A 25,180-nucleotide genomic window follows, 5' to 3' on the forward strand; every position below is an offset into this window, starting at 1 on the left:
TTAGGAGCTTTGCTGAGGAGTTAAAAGCAGTTAATGTTAAAGTTAAAGTCAACCGTTTCCAACACACACACCTACAATTTACGGTTAACGGCTAACTTGTGACGTCATCTGATTAAATTAACTGGCGTCAGCTAACTAATTAACTTGACCCAAAGCTTGGAGTTGTTTGGTGGTAAGTCACGGTAGTCTAAATGGTTTTTAAAGCCATATTTAACTCTAACTTATTATTAAGTAAACTTTAATATAATATCAAGTCATTAAAACAAGTATCAGTTTATATTCAGTAACTTCAACTAACGTGTTTTTTTTTTTTGGCTAACTTACCTAGCTTAAATGAAAAGCACCACTCTGATTAGCATCTAACGTTTGGTTATTTTTAGATGATTTGAGGTCAGTTTAATGTGTGGGATATACAACAGAGTATCAACAAATACTTTAAAGTATGACAAAGTCATTCAAGTCATCCAGTTGAGTACAGCTTGCTAAACTCTGATTTCCAGTGGATGCTCGTCACAAAACTTACAATTCACTGAAAGACATTCATTCAGTTCCCTTCCCCCCAAAGGATAGGTTCTTAGTTTTTCAGGTCTGGCTTAAAACAACAGTCAGGTATCTATATGAACACTGAAAGAGGTTTTCCTTGCTGTAATCATTCCTCCTGTTCATACTCGGTGTGTTTAAAGATCCCCTTCAGGTGCACTTTCAATATGATGGGGGCCGAAATCCACAGTGTGTCCATACAATCATTCTGTGCAAAAATGCATTTTAAAAGTTTATCTGAAGCTTATATGAGGCTTCAGCAGTCTGAATTAATTATATCAGGCGGATACCTGCCACATTTACATTCTTCTTAGCATAAAATTCCCTCTTTGTGTTTCATCGGACAGTGTTTCCCTGTTGAGCTGCAGTGGAATCATAGTAACAAAAAGTGGGACTGTGACACCAACAGACTGTAACGTTGAAAGATGACCACTTTATTTGACTAGTTTGACTTCAGATCAACTTTTTAATACGTTTATGCACAGAAGGAGGCTTTGTCCCCCTCATTTACATTGGAAGTGCATTGTGAAGGGATCTTCTAATGGCCAGTATGAACAGGAGGAATGATTAAGGTAAGAAAAACTTGTTTCAATGTTCATTTGGGCACCTGACTGTTGATTTGAGCCAAGATTTATATGTACAGCCAATCGTTTATCTTTACTGCACAACTACGCAGACCTTTATGACACAATGCTGAAACATAAAGATTTTTATAGCTAGATTGAGAACAAAAACATTTCAGTGAATTACAAGTTCAGGGGGCTATTAAATGTGAAAGCATATAGGACAAAAGCCTTGGAATTTAGCATACAATTTAACTTGAAACATGTGACTCAAGGGCAGTATTTTGATCAATTTTAGATCTTATTGATTCTGTAGGCTACCACACATTTTAATAATGAAGTTGTGCACATTTTTGCTGCAGAACATTATGTCAATAACGGTGGGTGAATCATAAAGCTGAAATCAGTTTGTGTGGGTTTATCCTCACTTTGGTGGAAAGTACACTGTTTAAAAATCTTAATCCACTTAACTGAAGATAGGCTATTTTGTGTTGTTTAGAGTAAAAGGACACCTTCACAGTATCCCAAAGTAAAGCAGGGTTTTGTATATCTCCTGAGAACAGAGAAGAGGGTTAGAGTGGTTGATAATTGACTGTTAACTTAAGATGTGTCAATGATTTGCCACTTTATATCTTAAACCTTTACCTCTTGACGAGCTTGCCCAACTAAGGGCAAGGTCTCATGCCGGAATCTGGCCTCGAAGCAAAAGTCATTAAAATCTGTCCCTGGTCATGTTTTACTCAGTTCATTGGATCTCACATTTCACAATGCGAGTCCCCTTATACTTATGGTCTTGTAGTCTTAAATAGTTATTGCAATGTCCAACAATTGATGATCTTTTCCTGCATAGTTAATAAAATGAGTAGGTTGCAGCATTTTATTGTAAAGCACTACCTGCATTAATTATGCACTGATCTGGAAAACCAATCGACACAAGAGCTGTTTACACTTTTACCATTGAGCTTGTAGAATTAATATTTAGGGCTGCAATTACAATTTCATTTAGCAGACACTTTTAAAAAAGCGACGTACATCTGAGAATTGAAATAACACAAGCAAGAATCTAGTCAGGAGAGAACAACGTGACTAAGTACCATAAAGCTAAGTTTGAGTCCAATAGGATTAATTAATGATTACTTTCATGGTTGGTTAATCTGCCAACTGTTTACTTGATTGTTGTGGTTTTGTCTTTAAAATGTGAGAAAATAATAACTAAATGCCTGTTATAATTTCAAACAGTCCAAGGTAACATTCACATTGCTTGCTTTATCCAACCAACAGCTAAAAACCTAAAAACATTCAGTTTACTATCTTATATGACAAAGAAGCTGGAACAGGTGAATATTTGGCATTTAAAAAAACAAAAAACTGAAACGATTAATCTATATATTTAAATAGTTGGTGATTTATTTTCTGTTGATCGATTAATCGACCAATCATTGCAGCTTCGTTAGTTTTACGATAATACATAATATTTGCATTGATGATATGGAATTTTACAGCCTTAATTAAAGGATAGATTCACAATTCAGGTCTGTCTGAAAATGATTATCAGGAGTCCAAATGAACACTGAAACATGTTTTTCTTGCTGTAATAATTCTTCCTGTTTGTACTGGCTATTAAAAGATCCCTTCATAATGCACTTTCAAAGTAAATGGGGAACAAAATCTGCGGTCCTCATTTTGTGCAAAAATGTATTCAAAGGTTTATCTGAAGCTAACATGAAAGGTCAACCATTCTTAGTACAATAACCCCTCTTTGTGTTTCCCTGTTGAGCTGCAGTGGAGGGATAGTAACAAAAAGAGGGACATTTGTACTAAAAATATTGTAACTTTTGGAAGGTATCCACTTTATTTGATATTTAACTCGAACAGTTGAACCCCCATATAAGCTGTAGATAAATATTTGAATAAATGTTTGTACAAAATGAGAACTGCAGATTTTGTCCCACATCGCTTACAGTTGCGGTCCAAGCAGGCATCTCTAGGTCTGAAAAGTGAAGCTGGTGCTGAAGTGCCTTACCTGCATTCTCTCTAATGGCCATCGGGGGGCGACTCCAATGGCTCCAAAAAGAAGTCTTTGTATAGAAGTCTTTGGGAAAATGACCCTACTTCTCACTTGATTTATTACCTCAGTAAATAGTTTCCTAATGAGTTTATGGCCTCAATTCGTATCAAGTCTTTTTCAATAAATCATGACATTCATTTTGTAAATTATGGTCCCATTTAGAGTAAAATAGACGATAAAGCAGGGTGTGCTTTAGGGCGTGGCTACCTTTGATTGACTAGTCTCTACCACAGCAGTGCGTGAGGTTCTGTAGTTGGACCCTGGGGAGATCCTCCTCAGCTCCACACTCTCATCCAAATATGTTCACTTCTCATCACTTGTGGCTCCAAAAAACCAAGATGGTGATGGTCAAAATGCCAAAGTCGAGAGTCGAGTTGTAGAAATTGTTGGAAACTTGATTGCCGTGACATAGGCTACATGTTCTTTATAAGTGTATGTAAACCTTTGACCACAACTGTACATTGAACACATTAAACCTGCAGTGCAGAACTTTTACATATAAATAAACATCCGTTACATTCAAGCCCTTACCAAACAAGTTCACACAATGCTGATTAAGCCTATCACAGCCAGATAAATCTCTCCGTATTTCACAATATAGAGTTTTTAATCTGGTGTCGAGTTTGACATTCCTGTGTTGGCCAGATGAATGCAAACTTCCAGTTAGCTCTGTGCTAACTTGAACTGGGATAAATACTTTAATCATGCAGCTCTTCTAGACTTTGCAAATGTTATCGGACCAAATGGATCAAATTCTGATAGTGAAACGAGTCATTTCGCAAGGGCTTTGAAAACTAATTATCCACCGTCTTACATTTGCAACAGGGGTGATGGAGTTGGCTCAGTTTCAATGTTCTTATGAGTGCTTGACTATTATTTTAATACAGACTTGAAAAATTGTGAACCTGACCTTTAAATAAGAATGTGAATTGTTAAATAACAAAGAATCAAAGAAAGAGAAAGAAAGAAAAATCAGTTTAGTTACATCAATAAAACAGCAAAGTTGAACAATCTTGAATCAACTAAAGTGAATGTCCTCTAAAACCTGGCCTCCCACCCCCACCTGCATCACAACCCACATGTCTGTGTGTGGACTTCATACATTATTTAAAGAATTTTTGATGTGACACAATTAAGTTATGAAAGCTTGTGACCAGAAGGACACATTTATTTGCTTACATATGGAAAAGGGTACTTAAATATCACAATTTAGGCTACTGTTGTCTTTCATTATCTTGATTTTCATCTCAGCCATTCAATCATTTCATAGCATGTTGAAGAGGCTAACTATGGTATTTTATAGTCCAGTACAGTATAAATTAGCTGAACAACACATACAGTTTATCCCTGTAATATTTACAGTAAAACTTCACCCTGTAGGATGACATATCTATCTACAGACTACCCTAACCCTAAAGACCAATAATTCATGAATTTAAAGTGACAACAGAGTGGTCTGGAGGGCAAAACAAGAGAGGAGGTGTGTGTCATGCACATACATGACACACAGTCCCTGTTCTGTGTCATCCTGTACATTTTTACATCAGTACCAACTGGCCAGAGAGCAGCTCTGCTCCCTGAACAAAACCTCTCTGTGTCAGTATGCAGCTGCAGCTTCCGAGATGCCCTACTCGGATACATGACCTAGTGTGGAGGGGCTTGGGACTTCAACCACAGAATAGGGGGGTCATGTTTTAGAGGACATTCATCTGACTTACCTGCAGTTTAGGATTTTAACCACACTCGAGAAATTTGTCCATTTACTTCCTCTGGTTTTTTGTCTTCATCGGCTTCAGTCCAGCAGTAACAGGGAGCTCTGGTACACCGTGTTTGTCTTGCCCTGTGTGTCCTCCCCCCCCTTCACTGCTTGGACTGTTCCATTTCGCATCTGAAAAATCAGATAGTTGGAGAAGAGTTCCTTCATGTCAGGGACTGCTGTAGCCACAGCACATAGAGTACTTTAGCTCCTGGATCACCTAAGGTAATATTTCCTATTAAGTTTTATTATTGTTAATCTTTTCTTGTTATTATTATCCTGTGACGTAGTCCTCAAAGGAGATTTCTCAGCCTCTGTGCAGCTGCCTCTTCCAAAATTGTTTTCTGTTCATAGATGAACAAGCATTTTTTGTGTTTACCTTTTAAAGACGACCCACATGCTTCACCATAACAACAGCATAATCTGAGTGAGGATAAATCTGAGTTAGGATATTTTTTATTTTCATCACCAACTCTTGATTTTGTACTATGTACATATATATATATATATTTATATATATATATATGTGTGTGTGTGTGTGTATATGTATATATCTTTGTATCTGTCCTCATTGATATGTGGTTATACTTTCTTTTACAGATAAGCAAATGGATGAGAAAGAGCTGAGTGATCCCCTGAATAACGTATCACTGATTAAAGGTAACCCAGCTGTCTTTTTTTTTTTTTCCTCTAAACTTGGACAGACAGAAAGGAGATGAATGACTCGGCATTGTTTTGCTCCTCAAATAGCTCTGACCCGACGCAGGTCTGCATATTTTACTAACTGACATTGTGAAGAGAGGGGGAAAAAAGCATGAGTCACACTTAAAATGAGTGTCTGGACCTATTAGGGCAGTTAAGTTGGCTTTAGAGCTCACAGTGCTGTAGATAGCCTTATTTTAGGGGCTGATTTCTCTAGTGTCAACAGCTTATTGAAGATGGAGTCTCTATGCACAGAGAGCACATCAGCTGACTAATCTGTGTTGACGCTGACATTTAGGGTGACTGATTAAAATAGGATGCACTGGATAATGCAATCGTAGTGCAATACAGAAAACAAAAAAAATCAACAGGGACATTCATGACTTGACAAAATGTACAGGATTATTCGTGAGTGAATCAATTTTTCATGATGAAACGAATTTGTTATGCTGCACCGCACAATATATAGGCAGCACAAAGCAAACAGTGTCCTCACGACAACAGTATCTCAGTCCTTGCTAAATGATATGGATATTTCTCAGTTTCAGTCACATATAGAACATTGTGTAGCTGTAAATTAATATCCGGGCAGTTTCATCAGCAGTTTTAAAGAGACTCATCGAAACTCTAGATGTTCAGTGCGAGCAGTGTTCACCCTCTGATTCAGTTTAAGAATGCTGTCACATTCATTTGGGAAGGAAACCGACAGCGGGGAAGATGGACCATCATGGCTATAGCCTTCAGCACTTGAGCTAAAAAAAGACTTTCTCCTACTTTTTTTTTTTTTTTTCTGTCGTCACTTGAGGCAGTATGATGCTCAATAAGCCAACCAGTCTGAGGGGTGTTTTTACGCTCACACACACACACACACGCAAAGGCTAATCCCATTATTATTTTGTCAGGTGTCATCCTGTGACACTAAGACATAATGGCTATAATGACTAATGTTACTAAAGATAACACGTCGGACACCCTCATCTGGAATTTTCTCTTTCTCTTGTGCTCTTCCTCTCTCATACAAACTTGACACAGAAAACTTACAGGGAGCCCACTCACATTCTCATACTCACTCATTCATACTCATTCATATGCATGCATGAAGGAACACACAACCACGTACACACACATACTGGACTAAACACTGCCCGCCCGTCCTTTGTCTGGCACACAGCAGGGTGGTCATGTGCTTGAGCCAGAGGGTGCCACCAGCCTCCAGTAGTCGCTTTATAGCCTTTCATTTTAGTCACATTTATCTGTGCCACCTGATAGCACTGCTAATATTATGTGTGTGCATGTGCGTGTGTGTGTGTGGGGGGTGTGTGTGGGATTATACAGTATGTGTATGCAGCCATGTGCACCAGACACAATGAAATCACAGTTTTCACGACAAATGCAGCATTTCATGGCAGTCCTCTGATGTTTCCATTTATGGTGCACATGCTTGACCTGTTTTGACTCTTGTTTTTGCCTCTGCCAAATGCTCGGTCTGAGATGAGGTCATCTCTTTTCCTAGGCACAGTAGATTAGGGGATCAAGATATTCACCGGGTATTGCAAAGCCCAAGTATTTGTGGAGCTGTTTCCACCTCTGGGAAACACAACAGACCCTTGACAACCTTGGCTAGTGCATTCCCTTTGTGTATTGTTTACTGTAACTTACTGTTAACAACAAGCACTGTAGACGTGCCAAAGACTCGTACGGCGCTGTGGTAATGAACAATTTGGACTGAAAGCTTGGATAGAAAATGCAGAAAATGCAGTTGTTTCTATTTCTGGGTGAGCAATTAGTTTATGTAATAGGCCCATTTTAATATCTTGGGAAATCATTTAGTATGTCAGCCCTGGTTAAATATTTGGGACTCAAGCTGAATGAATGTGGCAGGACTTTGAGTTATCCTTCTATTTTTATGGTTTTGAATTGCCATCATTACCTCCTGATGTGCTAGAATGGCTTCAGCTTTACTTTTCAACATCTCTGAGTCTGTACACATTACAATGACTTTGCAGGAAGATAAGAAATTCTACCCTTACAGCTAGTTACTCTCATTTTAATCATAGATCTTTTAATTTGGATAATAGTTGTTGTTCTGTGTTTCATTCTCAGATGACCTCACCAAGTCAAACATGGGATCATCTGGTGACTCAGAAAAAATTATCCAGCGTTTGAATGATGAACTTCAGGCAGCCCAGAAGCTAGCTAATACAGAGAAACACAAATGCATGGAGCTGCAAGGTAACAAATTATTTTTTAAATAAATATTTGACGTAAATAAACACCTGTCTTTCCACTTCATACACATACACACACACACACACACACGTACACAGAGATGACCACAAATGCATGAAATAAATGTCATTATATTTTGTAGGTATCCTGGAGGAAGAGAGAAAAGACAATAAACAACAAGCTGATGAATCTGCAAAACAGATAAAACTTCTTCAAGGTATATTTGTGTGTTGCTTGGAGCTTCCTGTTTTCCCTTGTGAGTTGGAGAGGTTTCTGTTTTTGTCATCTTAAGTAGCTGAAATGTACCACTAATTTAAATACAGGCCAGCTGCGGCAGCTCCAGGATGAAATGGGCATTCTCAGAGAGCAGATAGATGACTCCGGTTCACGCGATGAGTTACAAAGTTCACAAGATGAGGTGAAGTCACTGAGACGTGCCCTAGAGGCAGCTGCTGCTGAGCGGGACCATGACGTCAATGCTGTCCAGACTAACCTGGCAACTGTGTCGAAGGATCTGGACAAATGGCGTCAGACTGCCAACAAATATGAGCGTGAGATCGACAATCTACAGCGTGACCTTCAGCAGCAGAGCAAGCAGTGGCAGAAAACGGCAGAAATACAAGGTACTACGTGGTGCAAATACACATAATGATACAAAATATAATAATGATAGCTTGGAAAAAGGATGCTGTATGTGTCTGATACAATAAATGTAGTGATCATTTAATGAATTTAATGAAGGCAAATGAAAGGAAAAATTTGCTCAGAGAAAAATGTGTGAGCTGGACAGTTTTATTAGTATAATACAACTCAAAAAACAACCAAATCTGCATAATAGAAACTTTATTGTGCAGTTTTGTGGTAGTATTGAACAGTTTAAACTACAAATTTATATACTCAGATGTATACCAATTTGTCCAAGCCCGCAGAAAATGTACTGTAACACTTTTTATTAGAAAATTGTTTTGCTATGAATTTTCACTTTGTCTGTAAACCAATTAAAACACCATCTGCTGAGAGAATACAACGTTACATAAATGTTTTTTTTGTTGTTGTTTTTTTTCACAGCCAGTGAGCTGCAGTCCATGCAGGTGGAGTGTAATGGCCTTCAGAAGGAGTGTTCTGTACTGCGATCTGAAAAACAGGACATGGTGAATAAGCATCAGAAAGAAATGAGCAGTGTGCAAAGTGAGGGTGCTTCCCTCAGGGCCGAGAAGGAGGAACTCCTCAAGACTCACCAGAAAGTGTGCGCTGAGAAAGAGGGAGTGCTGCAGAAACAGCAGCAGCTGGAGAAGGACCTTGTCAGGTCAGTGCTCTCTAACATTACCATGAGCTCACCTCAGTTTCACCCCCATCTCAGTGCTCCCTCTGTCTCATTTGCCTGACTTTTGCTGTACAGTACAAAACACATTTCTCTCCCTGTGATCCTCCACCTATTGAATACAGTGCTGTCTTTTTTCTGGTAGCTCGCGTGCCCAGAATGCTGAGCTGAGCAATAGCCTTAAAGCCCTAGAGAGATCCCAGCAGGAGTTAGAGAAGAGGCTGATGGCCCTGCAGCTCCAGCAGCAGCAAGATAGCAGCAAGCTGCAAACCCAACTGGATGAGGCAGACAGCCGCAGCAAGGCCCTGCAGAAAGAGGTATGCTTTCAAAACCCAAAAGACATCAACCTAATTCCACTTGGCCCATAATTGTCAAGCGTCTCAGAGGGAGTCATGACAGTTACCTGACAGTTGCATCCTGTCTACACTGAATTCCTTTCAGTCGCATTTTTCAAACATATTGGACTAACCAATCCAGCTGTCTACACTGGCCAAGTTAAGACTTGTGCTTTCATACATAAACAAAAACAAACCTGAGTCCATAGCAGCACTGTGGCAGAATGGATCCAGTGATCCACACTGCTGGAGGACTGCAGCTGCTGACATGCTGCTTTATATGGCCAGTGTAGACAAGGTGTTACAGTATTTATGAAATTTCCTACAGGCTCTCTCAGCAAGGGGTAGATGGTCCCCTTTAAAAGCAAAGAAATTCACAGTTTTATTACACACATCCATAAAATGAAATTAAATCCATTTTTGTGGCAGTTTCTGTGTGGATTCAACATATTAAAAAAATAACTGCTGGTACGGTATTTTTATACAGGTGAAACAAAATTAAACAGAGAAAACAGCCTCACTTGTGTGAAAAGCTACTTCCTCAAAGATAAAGGCTAAAAATACATTTAGAGAATATATAATTATAAATATAATACTATATTATATTTAGACTACAGTAAATTGATTTGAAAAATGACACATCATTTAAAAAGGCAATTTCATCTGCCTTTTTAAGTGATGTTCAATCAATGCTGTATTCTGCTCTGTTTAACTGTACGCCTATTTATTTTTTGTTTCAATTAAAATTTTGGAGCATGCCTTGGTAATGGTAATAATTTAATCAAAACTTGCCACTGCTGTTGGTCCGTTTTCATGGTCCAGGCACATCTGTATTACATGGACCATTTGGCCACATCAATGATCAAGTATGCATAACCAATATATTTTGGTACTATGGTGTCTCTCCATTTGGAGTTCATCCTCTTCTGTGCTTGTAGGAATTATTTAATACATGCATGACACTAACAAATCCAAATTTAAATCCCCAAATCGTGTTAAATCCTATTATGTTAATTGTTTTGACCATAAGCGACGGTGGGGAAATTGTTGAATTTGCATGCTACTAGAGCTAGAAGAAGTGGATGACTTTCTGATACCTCTAAGGAGAACCAAACAAGCTCTTGTGCAACAATTTTTTTTTGCCAGTTAGAACTGATTTTCTACTCCTCTACTGAGAGGATTTAATAAATAAAGGCCCTCATCCTTTATCTGTCCATCTAAACCACTGGCTGCTTTTTCACTGGGTATGTATTATTATACTCTAGGCATTTATTTGCCTGTAATCATGACTTTATAGTGTAGCCTATCTTACAATCACTTCAAATGTGATTCAAATAATGTTTAATCTACAAATTTGACTATCCAACAGACAGCACCTCTTTGTAGTCATCTAATCCAAACTCTGTTTTCATTTGTTGTGGCCGTCAGAGACTGAGATTAACACCCGGAGGAAGGATGACTTCCCTACATTTGAGAAGTGCTTTCTCTCATGTGCCTAATAGTGGGGCAAAGTATGTGATGAGAATTTTGGGCCAGTTAGGACTGATTTTCTATCTTGAGACAACTAATAAATACAGGCCCTGAACCTGTCATCCTCATTGATTTTCATTAATGGAGGACAAAGTGGCAGTCACTACAGCTTAATGTTAAAGCCAACGCAGAAGTGCCTTACTGGCTTCCTCTAATGGCTGTTAGATACCGATTTCAAGAAATCTACTACTGTATCGAAATGAAACTCCCAGCACAAAATTTAAATTATCCAAACTTGCTCAACTTGCTGGCGTACTACTGTGCGCTCTCTGGCAGATTTAGCAGGTTGGATGGGGATCATCCACCGCAGTGACTCTCACACAAGAGGAGCAGTGTTGAATAACTGAAAGCAGAGATGAAGTCATCCTTAACCACAAGTCATTCATCCCAAAGTGGTTTTGCCTTTCCAGTTACTGAGTGAAAGTGCCTTTATTGAGGATAGACTTCCCTCATTCTGATTGGCTAAGTATATAGAAATTCCGCAGTGCTCTGCTGTGCAGGAAAGACTGGTTAAGCCTGTGAAGTTCTGTTGAAACCCTCACTAAACCTGTGAGTTACCATCCTGTAACATTCAACAGTAACCAGATCAGCAACCTTTTGTCTCAGTGTGCTCCTTTATCAGCCAAATTAACATTCTGTCGCCACTTTATCAGGAATACCTTTCTAATACTTCATGGCATGGATTCAACAGGGGGCTAGAAACATTCCTTAGAGATTCTGGTCTATGTTGACATGATAGCATCATGCTGCAAATCTCCCGTTCTACCACATCCCAAAGAGGTTCTGTTGGATTGAGATCTGGTGATTGTGGAGGCCACTGGAGTACACTGAACTCGTGACGCGTGATTTGTAACATGGCATGTTATCTTGCTGGACGTAGCCATTAAAAGATGGGTAGACTGTGGCAATAAAGGGATGCACATGGTCAGCAATAATACTCAGGTAGGTCATGGCATTTAAACCATGCTCAGTTGGTGTTAAGGGGTTTAATAAGGAAATATTTCCCCACCACCAGCAGCCTGAACAGTTGACATAAGGCAGGATGTATCCATGTTGCCAAATTCTGTCCCTACAATGTACGTGTCGCAGCAGAAATCGAGATTTATCACACCAGGCATCATTTTCCCAATCTTCTGTTGTCCAGTGTTGGTGAGCCTGTTCCCACTGTAGCATCAGTTTCCTGTTCTTAGCTGACAGGAGCTGCAGCTGTAGCCCATCCTCCTCAAGGTTTGACGTGGTGTGTATTGAGAGAAGCTCATCTGCATAGCACTGTGGTAATGTGTAATTATTTAAGTTACTGTCACCATCCTGTCAGCTTAAACCAGTCTGGCCGGTCTCCTCTTTCATTAACAAGGTATTCATGCCCACATAACTGCTGCTCACTGGATGGTTTTGGTTTTTTCGCAGCATTCTCTGTAAACTTTAGAGACTGTATTGCATGACAATCCCAGATCAGCAGTTTCTGAGATACTCAGAACCAACCATTCCACGGTCAAAGTCACTTAGATGACATTTCTTTCCTGTTCTGATGACAGCTGAAGGTCTTGACTATATTTGCTTTCATGCATTGAGTTGCTGCCACATGATTGGCTGATTAACAAGCGGTGTACATACTAATAATAAAACAATAAAATGGCTGCTGTGTGTACACTGAAAATACATTTAAGTGAAGTAATTTTTCTTGTGATTACATTAAATAAAAAATTCTAATTTGCTTTATTCAGTACGAGGAAGCTAAGACGGAGTTGTCTGACCTGAAGGAAAAATACGAGAAGACTGAGCAGGAAAAGCAGTTGCTCACAGTTGAACTTGAGGAGTGCAAAGCCAACATGAAGGACATAGAGGAGAAAGGGACAAAGGTGAGTACTGATCCAGCTTACGCTGTCTTAACTTACATTTAAAGAGGTGCATAAAGTGTAGAAATTATGATCTGTAATTAAGTTAAAAACAGCATTATGGCTATAATTTGCATAAGAAGCAAACATCTTCAGTTGTTTTGGGTTTGGGAGCATGAGCTTTGCTTCAAATTTTGCAACAACAGAACATTAAACATGTTTTTATTTTGTGAAATGTCTCTAGGCACATAAGTGAATCTTTTGTACGATTCACAATATTGCTTTTTTTAATCTCAGCACACCTGCTCCCCTCTACTCATCCACCTTATTTTACAGTTGCTTTTAGACATTGACAGCCATGTGTGACTTTGAGATTTGTATAAACACCAGTTACAAACACAGACTACTGACTAAGGGGTCTATTAATAAAGCTACGCCCAACTAAAGTATGTCCCATTGCAGTTGATTACAATAATATCCCTTCCCTTCTGTAGACTTCCCTATTGCTGCCTGTTCAAGCCATAGTCATCGGCCTTATCCTGGCTTTGCTGTATTGGTGCTTCGGCGCATTGTGGTAGTAAGGTACACATTATTCCTGTCAAGTTGGCCTACATCTTTCATTCCCATCAGTGTCTTTTAGATCATTGCATGACATAATCAGGCTTTCCTCATTCCCCAGAATGCCTTCCTTTGGGGAAACTCCAGAAATTGATGCCTCAGAAACCTAACCTTTCTAATCATACAGTTCCAACATCTGACATCTGTTTGTCTTGTCTGGATGGCTAATGCTTAACAACTGTTTCTCTCAGTGAGCTTGAATGGGCTTATCTTTATCTTAAAGAGCTTTTTTTAACTCACATTCTCTGTGCACTGCATTGGTCTTAATGACAAGCTCCCTCTGTCAAAGCTTTGGCGATCCTTGGACGGGCGTTTTCATGAGGTGATGCTAATGTTTCCATTTCTGTGTCACCATTTGTTTCAGAAACCGTGGATGATCTGGGGGCCTGCGGTCGCTGTGGCTCTAACAGCTGTGACTGCTGCTGTGCTCTTCAGGACCTGAGGGCAACTTGCTCAAACACACGCACACACACACACACTAGTGAATCCATATTTGTCATCAGAAAAACTTGCCCCCGTATCATATCTGCACTATTAATTAGGAGGGCTCATACTTAACCCTGTTTAATTTTTAAGATGCTCTATTTTAGATGGCAGAGATGTTAATAAAAGAATGTTGGTTTTGTGTGCAAATGATTAAGTTTGTTTGTATGTCCTTTATTTGAAGGAATCCAGTTGGGTCCATTTTTTTTCCTCCAGTTTACTATTTTGAGTTATAGGATTGTCTATTAATGAATGTAAAGATACTCTGCACACTTAGGTAAAGTTTATTTATATAGCACCTTCCACAGACACAGACAGTCACAAAGTGCTTCACAGGCACAAAAAAATTAAAGATAAACAACAAATAAAACACATAACTAATTCTAAATATATTGGATTTCATTTTAGATGGATTGCCTGGAGTTCAAACCTTCCTAAATGTAACTCATCTATGTAATTGTCCAAATAATAAATATTGTCACAGTAACGCAGCCCCTAACTGAGTGCATGATGAACGCCCTAGATAGATAAAAATACATCAGTGGCTGTTTGTGGTGGATACCACTTAGTAACGTCCAGTTAGTGTAAGCAACATCTATGTGAAAATGGCTAGAGGCCTGTTCAGCACATTTTGGGCAAAGCTATTTCAGAGTTTAGCTGATCGTTTTTCTATCCAGTGTCGTCCTGAAATCTATTTTTGATTTATGATGATTAAAGTGATACAGCAGCACCTGATATATGTAAACTTTAGCAAAATCTAGTTCAGGATTATAATTATCCAACTCCTGTGTATGTGTTTTGACTTCTGCTTTCCATTTAAGATACAGTTGCTTAAAGGTAATGATGACAAAATATTACATTTATGTAGGACAACTCGTGTCTGCACCAGCTACTGTTTGTCGTATGACTTTATCAGATTCAGTTGACATCCTGGCATCACCCATTCACTGTTTCCTAAAAAACAGGAAGATAAAACAAAGAACAAGAAATATCAGTGTTACGCACATCATTATTGTGCCAATAAAAACACAAGTTAATGTTAGTCATGGCAATCAACCGTATACATGAGTCACTTACTAAAGGGAATCCTGTGACATATGAAATCACAATATTATGAAGCAGTTCAGTAACATGTCCTGTTTTTTTTAAACTGATGCAACACTAATCTCAACTTGCTCACTGTAAACTGTACATAAACCCAAAACCTAAATTTGGTATTCATTCAAGTTTTTTGTCAGTTAAATGTTTGCATGCATTTAACATTACATGATCTGTGGAACATCTACAATGTTATCATAGAGTAGCTCTATTGATTTGCTGTGTTTATGATCATTTTGAGTTTGTAAATAAGTACAAAATCTATGTATTTTGTAAAGAGATGGAAAGGTATAGTTTCTTGGGTTTAAAGTTTATGAATAACTAACTGCTTTACAATGTATGAGTGACTTCAATTAAAGCTCTTAACCTCATTATTGTACCTTTTATAGTCATTGCGTAAGCACCGACCACAAAGCTTTATCGAGATGAGCTCAGATCTCCTGCAAGATTTAGTTTCCTCTGAAACCTTTACATCCTATTGAGCTCATTGCAACCCTGTAGAGCAACACATAAATATCTGAGTTTCTTTTTTTTTTTCTTGTGTGTATTGCCCACTTGTATAATGATAAGTGAACTTCCTTTACCAAAAGATATTGTAGGTTAGATCCTCTGATATCACTTGTTCAAGCCCTGTTCTAATGGCACCGCTGTATTGCAGGTGGCATGTAAAGCACCTGGTTGACGCTGACAGCAGGAAGTACAGAATGTTTTCCTCAGAGAGCGAGGTTTTCTCAGGTGAACACAGCACGCACGTCAGCTGGCCAACAATGCACCACGGAAAAAAGACAGGACACACAGTATACACAGTGATACAGTGAACACCTGCACTGTGCCTGCCGTTTGACCTGTATGATTGAATGACTGTGTTTGAGATGGGTCACAGTATAATGACCAGGAAATAATAATTATCATCTGGCATGTGAGACTGTACAACTTGCACATGGTTTTAGAGTTTTTGAGCAAGAGAAGTTCAGGCTGGTTCCACAAATTCAAAAGGGGAACATTTCAGAACATTTAGTTTACATGGAAGACATGTCCTGTTATAATGGATACAGTGTTCTCTGTCTCAGCAGCCAAGCTTCTCCTATAAATCTCGCTAGAACAAAAATCTCCATATTAAAATGCCAACTCAACATACCAGGTTTGGACAGCCAGAACAAATCAAGATTTTTTCATTTGGATCTTTTTAAACAAACAATTCCTGAAATCATTGTACAATGACACCAAGATCACAAAAAACAAACGTTGCTCTTCAGGAATACCTTTATATCTGCCCACTTCAGTTGCTAGTGGTAAAGTACCAGTTCTTAACTAAGCACACAGAGACCTTTGCCTTATCTGTAGTTTTCATTTTTTATATGGTTCTGTATAGTAATCGTCTTTGGTTTGAATGTAGTTTCTAAACTTTGGCTCAGAAATCTTACAAATGCACTCATCTGCTCCAAAAGAAATACCCTAAACGTTTACACATACTATATACTGTACATCTTATCATAGACATAGGATCCAGCCATTGTTGGTACACAGAGGGAATAACACTTGATTCTTGTAGACCTTTAGAGTTTAATCATTGTTAATTTTAAAATTTTGTAATCAATTTCCAGGGGTTTTAATATCAACTGTGCACCAATTATATATTTTTATCTAATGTTTTGTAAGAGATAACTGCCTCTTGCCATTGCAAAACTTCTCAGAGGGAGCGAGTTTACATAATCATTGCATTGTTTAAACCAGTACTTACTTTTTCAATAATCAGCAATATCACTCCTTTAAAGATGTTAAAGGAGCATTTCACTGATTTTTAAGCATGAAGGTCATCAGGTTTACTACTCATTCTCTGAGTTGTGTAATATCTTCTGTGGCATCAGGGTTATCAGCCTTCTGCTAGACCACACATTTACAACAGGAAGCTTGCATTGAAAACAGGAAGTGTTGGGTTTTCAAGAAGTGGGCATTTAGTAGGCAGAGAGTGTCTGATGAATGATGCCGTTGGGTTGAGTTATGGGAACTGGAGGGTACAGTGTTTTTGGAGCTTGACTCATACTAGGAGCTTTAAGTCTGCCTTTTTGATTTTGACCATTCTTCTTTTGATCTAAGTACTAGTAAATTGCTGGAGTGGTCCCTTTAAGGGGGAGCAGATGTGATATAATATCACATAAACACAGTTTGATCATCTGCTGTGGTGACCTGAACCTCTGCAGGAAGATTACAGGGCTAAATGCTCAGTGCAGCCGCACCCTTCAAGCATGCAGACCACACTGATGGCAAGTCTGTGAGCAAGGATGCAGTGTATTTCTCAACAGGATGACAAGTCTGTTGCTAAATTTCAGATTTCACAATGTCCCATAAGTCACAGCTCCAGAGGAAATCACTGACCCTTGAGTGGATGAACAGTTCGACATGATGCACCTGATCCACATTTTTGTGTTGCTACATTGGCTGTGTCATTTCCTCTGTGCAGGCTTTGCTGTGTTAAGGATACAATGTGACGACCAGGATGACGTGACGTGAGGTTCTAGCCCAGACAACCTAGAGAATAAAATGTGTGTGTAACGGTTGATGTAGAACAGATTGAGGACAGTCCTTTCGTCCTATATAAACCGAAATATGAGAATAATTCCCACGCAAGGGGAGCCTCTCTGCGGAGTTGCTGTGTCCATTTGTTCTGCTCTAGTTTGTATGTAGGTCATCTGTAGTGGTCCAGAGATGCAGCAGAATGGCAGCACTACACTGCATGAGATGGTATTTTGCAGGATAATATTGGGCTTCAAACAGCTCTAATTTAATGCAATGTAATTATATGTATATCTGTAATAATTAAACCCATTTCTCAAATCACAGCACTGTAAATAGCTGAGACCTTTTCTGCAATCCTGATCCAAATGTTATGAGAAATGTAACTTATTATCTGCTTCTCATAGTTGTGATACACCACATGTTTTTATGTCTCCCGGGCCAGCATATGCAGAAAAAAAAACACTGCATGGACCTTTAAATAACAGCAGTCATTTTGATTTTCACACCATCCCAGAGATCTATCAAGTCTAAATCACCTCTGGAGGGCAGTGTGTTTGTGAGATGAGGCTCTCTTGGTTCATCAGCTTTGATTCTTCCCTTCAGTCAAGGAAATCCCTTCAAAGTGCCTGTGAAAAAAGGATCTGAGGCAGAAGTCAAAGTCTGTGGTCCACAGCTGGATCAGAAGTCTGTACACCAAATCCCTCAGTAAGCTTCACTATAAGCTGATGCAGAAGTGATGACGCCCTACAGTCTGTGGATGCCATGACACCCCTCAGATCTTCACTGCTGACTGCAGGAGTCAGGGGACACGCCACAGCTTGTCTCTCTCATGACACCCAGTGGTAAGTTTTGTACTTGAAGCTTGAGCTCCAGAACAGATGTGGATGTGTGTTAAAGTTGTCTGATTTAGCCTGAGATTTTCAAACAAACCAATAGTGGATATAGAAAACACATTCGGTGCTTTACTTAAGTCTCCTTTGGTGAGAAATATGTTTTTCTTCTTGTTCCTACAGTTGAATGTTTGAGCTTCTCCGTGCAGAGTTTGACACTAGAAGGTTGTTTTCACATCCATCCGCTGAAAGTGGAAAGTTTCTCTGAGCTCATTGAAAGTTCATGGGACTATGAACATGATTTGTGACATCACAAATAGTTTGGAAGCCAATCCTGGTCCAGTATTCAATTTACACAAGTGTGATATGGAAACTTGAAGCCTGCAGTGCGTAAACACTGAGAATGGATTTTACAGTGAAGTAGGAGACATCTTGTGTCCAAGAGTTAAACTTTTGAGATTAAATATGTTTGCATACTTCTAGTTTCTAGAATTTTTAATGAGGGAAAAGGACCAGATGTCATTTTAGGGATTTTAACAAGATAATTTGACTTTTTTGTGGAAAAACTACAGACACAAATTATTATTCAAAGTAGGGTATTTTACATACATTTGACAAACATGTCAGGAAGGGATGTTTAAAGTCAGACTGTGAAACATGCTGTACACTGCCTGAACTCAGTCAGAAGCAAAATCTGGCTTGTGCGTTCACTTTAAAAGATTGACCGAATGATGTAGCGGCCCAGTTTTCCCCAATGATGAGTAATAATCAATGAGTTTATCCAGAGCAAACATAATCTGCCGGAACTAACTGCACTCCACAGGGACACTTCTTTGTTTTTCATTTCAGAAATATAAGCTACTATTGGTATTTATGCTCTTAACGCATCAACAATACTAAAGATACAACTAAAGTATCTGCATGCTGTAAAACGAATCAACAGAATCGCAGCGGTCACATGTGCCTGCCTGTGACAGAAGAAACGAGGAGGAAAAAGTCATCTGAAAAGTAAATTTTTACATATTTGAACAGACATTTTGTGGGATAGAAAGTTGTTTTAAATTGTTTATCTGTGCACAAGTTGTATATGTAGGTTACAGACTTTCATTGTTTGTAAAATAGCTTAATATAGATGCACATTGCATCATTTTATCATCAGTTCTTTTGTGTACTTCTCTTATCATGTGTTATTTTTTTAAAAACTATTATTTCTCATCATCAACAAAACATTGTATGGATGCAGGATACTGACTTTTCCCCTTCCTTCGACATTTCATGCTCTTGATATTGCATGAGTGTAATCTGTATTCGAGTGTATCATGTTTTTTTTTTTTTTAGGTGAGCTATGGCAGCTGATCTGGATGTTGTGAACCTGTTTATCATTGCTGGGGGAACACTGGCTATTCCCATCCTGGCCTTTGTCGCTTCCTTCTTTCTCTGGCCCTCAGCACTCATTAAAGTGTATTACTGGTGAGGTTGATAACTATGTTGTCCTCTGCTTCACTTCATATTTCAATACCTGGTGTTAATTCCCTCTGGAAGTCCAGGGGGAATTAACACCACCATTAACACCTTCCAGATGTGCCAGAAATAACCTTTCTACCACAATGATTGCAAAACATGCTTCCAATCAAAATAAATGTCATTTGTCATTCTGAAATTACAGATATGTAATTTCTGAAAACGTTTTTAACTCATTCATATCAAGTTTTCATTCATTTTCCTCTCAAGTACCTTAAAGGTTGGAAAAATATCTCTATATCAGCATGTTTATCTTATTCCGCACTGTCTCTCAGGCTCCATTGAAGCTAGAAGATGTTAACATTGAGTTAGATAATCAAACCCAAGACTCTATGTTGCTTATGGCTGTTCAATTCCTTAAAAATAGAAAAATTGCAGATGTCTTGTATACTTAAATACCCAAAACTCAGCCTGACAAATTTTTTATCCACTAGAATTTAAAATATAATTGTTTGGCTGCACAGTGTGGCTGAAACAGTAAATGTGACCTTTATGAACATATACTGTGAGAAACTGCATGTCAGATCAAGTCAGTTTATTTAAATAACCCAAAATCAATTTGTCTTCATGTATCTAAGCAAAATTTGCATCCAAGTCCGTTATCACTTTGCCTAAATTTGAATTCCAGTGCAGTCATGTCTGTGTGTGTGTGTGTGAGCTCAGATGTACCTGCTCCTCTACAGGTACTGGAGGAGGACTCTAGGCCTGCAGGTGCGTTATGCAGACTGCGGTGGCTATCGCTTCTGTTACTCCTACAGAGGAAAGCCTGGGATGAGACCCTCCATTTTAATGCTGCATGGCTTCTCTACTCACAAAGACACCTGGCTCACTGTTGTCAAGGTCAGGGGATCCGCAACATAACACATCACAGTTTCTGGCTATGAACTCGTGAGAAAAGCACTCAGCTGATTTCATTTAAAATGAAAGAAATGAGTATCAAACTTTAGATTCACCATTTTTGAGGAAGCAGTGACAGCAAACATAACTAGATCACAGGCTGTTAAATCTTAATAATAATGTAAAACATGGTCATTTAAGTACTTGAAGCATTTTGAAGAATTTTGAGGACAGACAATATGGAAGCACAGAAGGGCCATAAGGATTTGAATCTTACAAACACCTAATTGAGGAATTTACATACCTCTAATTTAAATACCATTGAACTTGTAGCATTGAAATATAAATGTATGTGGTTTGTATTTCCCTCTTTGACATGTGGGGGTCATTTCAAAAGTGCAGTTTGCAAAACCAGATTTTAAGGCTTTTGTTTGTTTGTTTTCAAATTCAGCAGAATATTTTTGGATCTAGAAATTCAACTCAGGTCTAAAAATTCAAGTTACTCAAGTTGAATCAATGAAATACAGGATGAGAGATTCAACATCTGGACTGCCAAGCAATTGATCAAACCTCTGGCCAATCAGGCTACTTTTTGTCAGTCACATGATGAAAGAAAAAGAAGTCCAGATGAGTGACTGGAAACATCAGACACTTTAATTTTCTGTCTGTCCCCCACCCAAAAAAAATCTACCTTTTGAAATTGCTACAACTTGAAATGACCTATACTTCACTGCTATAAAGTCAGTGATGTTTAAATTTCAACATGAAGTATTCAGCAGTGATTAAATTTTACAATAAGGTGTTCAGTTCAAATTATTTCGACCTTTCTTTGCCTCCAAACATACATAAATGGTTTTAAGCTGTACTTTCTCTCCTCTATTCCTCCAGTATTTACCAAAACATCTGCACATTGTGTGTGTGGATATGCCCGGCCATGAAGGAACAACACGCACCAACAGGGAGGATTATTCCATTCAGGGGCAGGTCAGAAGGATCCATCAGGTACACTAAAGACAGAGCTACTGTATAAAATGAATGGATGTACAGTGTTCGTCAGCTGCCTAAATCATTCCACTGAAAATCTGTTTTTTGTACCTCGTTCTTTTCAGTTTGTGGAAACCATTCGCTTAAACAGGAAACCTTTCCATCTGGTTGGAACCTCCATGGGGGGAAACGTAGCGGGGGTTTACGCAGCCTGCTATCCCTCAGAAATCTGTAGCATGACTCTCATTTGTCCAGACGGTCAGTTATTCTGTGTGTATGTGTGTTTTAAGTCTGACAAAGAAAGTGCAAAGAAATGCATACTAAACATGGGTTTCTGACCTTTGATTTAATATGATTTGATTTCATTTGTGTTTAAAGGTTGTCATAAAGTACTGATTATAAATGATTAAAAATCACAAGACATGACCATAATAGAACAAACACACATATTTATTTCACTTCACCTTTATAGCTTCAATTTTTTTGTGTGTCTATTTATGATTCCAAACAAAATGTGAGTGTCAGTTTCTAATCAGGAAACGCTGATTTTGTCCTGCAGGTATAAGACACCCAAGTGAGACCAAATTTGACAATCATCTGCAGGACTTGGAGCACAGCAATTACACATTAAACATCCCGCTGATTCCTACCACACCCGAGGAGATGGAGGACATGTTCAAACTTTGTTCCCATGTCCGCTTTAAAATCCCTCAGCAGGTCAGGTCTGCACTTGAAAATGAAGGCGTCATTCATTTCACTTTATGTGCACTCAGAAAGGATAACAATCAGAAAAAAATTGTGGGTGTTCATACATGTGCTGTCATTGTTTAGATTCTCCAAGGATTGGTAGATGTCCGGGAGCCTCACAACACATTTTACCAAGAGGGTTAGTTCGCCTGAATTTCCTGTGTAACAGTATAGTATACAGTATATGTTGCATGAAACACCGACCAGTCATTTTCTTTCTTTTTTCAAATAGTATTCATGGAGATTGTTGATGAGACTTCAAGATACGCCTTACAGGAACACTTACATCTGATCACTGCACCTCTACAAGTGTTATGGGGCAAACAAGACCAGGTAAAGTATGATGTTTCACTAACGCTGTGACTCAGCAAAGCCTACATTAGTACACAATCTGGCAGCTTTTGGTTATAAACTAATCCTGAAATTCCTGTGTACCAACTTGTATCCTGAAGGTGGTGGCTCATGTCTCTTGCTGCTCTGTTAGTGTCTGAGTAAGAATCTGTAGGGAAATGGCAGTCACATATCTACAAAGACACAATAATTATAGAGCTGAAATGATGGTTTGATTAATCACCATTTTGATAATCGTAGATTGTTTAAGTCATTTTTCAAGCAAATATGCCAAACATTGCCTGGTTCCAGCTTCTCAATTGTGAGGATAACATTGAAGACATTGAGTGGTGGAATGTACCTAAGTACTTTTACTCAAGTACAATTTTTAGGTAATTGTACTTCACTTGAATATTTCCATTTTGTGCTACTTTATACTTCTACTTCACTATATTTCAGAGGGAAATATTTTACTAGTTACTTTTCAGATCAGTATCATATATCTTATACATAAAACATATGATCAGACAGACTATCCAACAGTATAAGGTCTTAAAATGTGTTCTCCATTGACAACATTAATATTCTGCTTACACGTACACATCTGTTAACCAGTTTTAATATTCAAATAATATATATATGATGATAAATATAACATTCTAAATTGGGCCATTTTGCGTAATTGGTACTTGTATTTTTGGCACTAGTAAGTGCATTTTGCTGACTGTTAACTTTTACAGGACTTTCACTTGTAATTGAGTATTTTTTGAATTGCAGTATTGTTACTTTTACTTAAGTAAAAGATCTGAGCACTTCTTCCGCCACTGAAGACATTAATGATATTAGGCTTTAAGAAATCTATAGATATCTATTTTCCAAAGGACTGAGTGATTAATCAAGAAAATAATTGCCAGATTAGTTGATAACAAAAATAATTGTTAGTTACAGCCCTACATAAATGTCCCATATTTCTTCCAGGTGGTGGATGTCTCTGGAGCTTCAGTCATTGCAGAGATGTTGCCTGGATGCAGGGTGGACTTGCTGGAGAATTGCGGCCACTCAGTGGTGATGGAGAGGCCTTGTCGGACAGCCAAACTCATCCTGGAGTTCATCATTTTGCAGCAAGAAGCCAGGGGAGGCACAAAGAAATCTTCCTGAACCAAAGACTTTTAATAATTTCCTTCTATTGTAATGCTGCACGTGTTCCTTGTACGTGACATGCATGTAGACAGATGTCCACACTTCAAAATTTACATTAAAGGAGAGGTTCACAATTTTTCCAGTCTGTTTTAAAACAACAGTCAGGCACCCATATGGACACTGAAAGAGGTTTTCCTTGCTGTAATCATTCCTCCTGTTTATACTGGCTGTTAAAAGGTCCCCTTCAAATGTACTTTCAGTGTAAGTGATGGGGGCCAAAGTGTGGCATCAGACTGAGTAAGGAAACCCAGACATCCTTCGCCTCGGCAACACCCTGCAGCTCCTCCTGGGGGATCCCAAGGCATTCCCAGGCCAGAGGAGATTTGTAATCCCTCCAGCATGTTCTGGGTGTGCTCCAGGGTCTCCTACCAGTGGGACGTGCCTGGAACACCTCCAGAGGGAGGCGTCCATTTTAACCAGGTGCCCAAACCACCTCAGCTGGCTCCTTTCAATATGAAGGATTTTGTGATTTTGTGCAAAAATTCATTTAAAAGTTTATCTGAAGCTTATATGAGTCTTCAGCAGGCTGAGTTAGTCACATCAAGAGGATATCTGCCACATTTACAGACTTTTTAGCACCAAATTTCCGTTTTGTGTTTCCTCAGACAGTGTTTCCCCGTTGAGCTGCAGTGCAAGTATAGTAACAAAAAGAGGGACTGTGGCAGTAAAAAGACTGTAACATTAAAAGATATCTATTTGATTTGACTAATTTGGATGGCTGAATCTTCATATTAGCTTTAGATAAACTTTTAAATACATTTTTGCACAGAAAGAGGCTTGTGGATTTCGGGTCCTATCACATTGTAAGTGCATTATAAGGGGTCAGTATGAACAGGAGGAATGATTATTGCAAGAAAACCTATTTCATTGGTTATTTGCACCTGCCTATTGTTTTAAGACAAACTTGAAAAATTATGAACCTGTCCTTTAAGACAGGGAGCAAGGTTTATAGTGTTCCAGCGTTTCTTACATGTAAAGTAAATCACAGTGAAGCATTTAACTTGTAATGTAAACTAATCATGTGAATAAAAGTCCCAGGTATGTGCATGGTGTTGTGTTGTGTGCATGCAGAGGTGGCTGCAGATGCAGATGCAGACTGTCGCTGCAACAGGACCCCCTCTCCTCTCCTCTCCTCC

General features: G+C 38.7%; 1 protein-coding gene across 1 annotated transcript; it reads left to right on the forward strand.

Moving 5' to 3' along the window:
- The first annotated feature begins 63 nt into the window (after positions 1 to 63).
- Positions 64 to 24,017, forward strand: LOC121895713. Its single transcript, XM_042409135.1, has 19 exons — positions 64 to 172; positions 5,528 to 5,587; positions 7,733 to 7,861; positions 8,001 to 8,075; positions 8,182 to 8,481; positions 8,927 to 9,164; positions 9,325 to 9,496; positions 12,769 to 12,903; positions 13,374 to 13,456; positions 18,199 to 18,283; positions 18,392 to 18,437; positions 19,769 to 19,895; positions 20,630 to 20,786; positions 21,672 to 21,785; positions 21,893 to 22,025; positions 22,327 to 22,484; positions 22,599 to 22,653; positions 22,747 to 22,847; positions 23,823 to 24,017. Exons 2-19 carry the CDS (start codon positions 5,536 to 5,538, stop codon positions 24,000 to 24,002), a joined length of 2,340 nt encoding a protein of 779 aa, XP_042265069.1. The 5' UTR covers positions 64 to 172; positions 5,528 to 5,535; the 3' UTR covers positions 24,003 to 24,017.
- The last annotated feature ends 1,163 nt before the right edge of the window (positions 24,018 to 25,180 follow it).

Source organism: Thunnus maccoyii, chromosome 4 (genome assembly GCF_910596095.1).
Source record: "Thunnus maccoyii chromosome 4, fThuMac1.1, whole genome shotgun sequence".
NCBI classification, from domain to species: Eukaryota; Metazoa; Chordata; class Actinopteri; order Scombriformes; family Scombridae; genus Thunnus; species Thunnus maccoyii.

Excerpts from the sequence above, each read along its gene's own strand:
- LOC121895713 (XM_042409135.1), top strand. The coding sequence starts at position 5,536 with ATGGATGAGAAAGAGCTGAGTGATCCCCTGAATAACGTATCACTGATT. Across the intron at positions 19,896-20,629 it reads CTCATTAAAGTGTATTACTG|GTACTGGAGGAGGACTCTAG; the intron begins GTGAGGTTGATA and ends GCTCCTCTACAG. Across the intron at positions 21,786-21,892 it reads AGGTCAGAAGGATCCATCAG|TTTGTGGAAACCATTCGCTT; the intron begins GTACACTAAAGA and ends CGTTCTTTTCAG.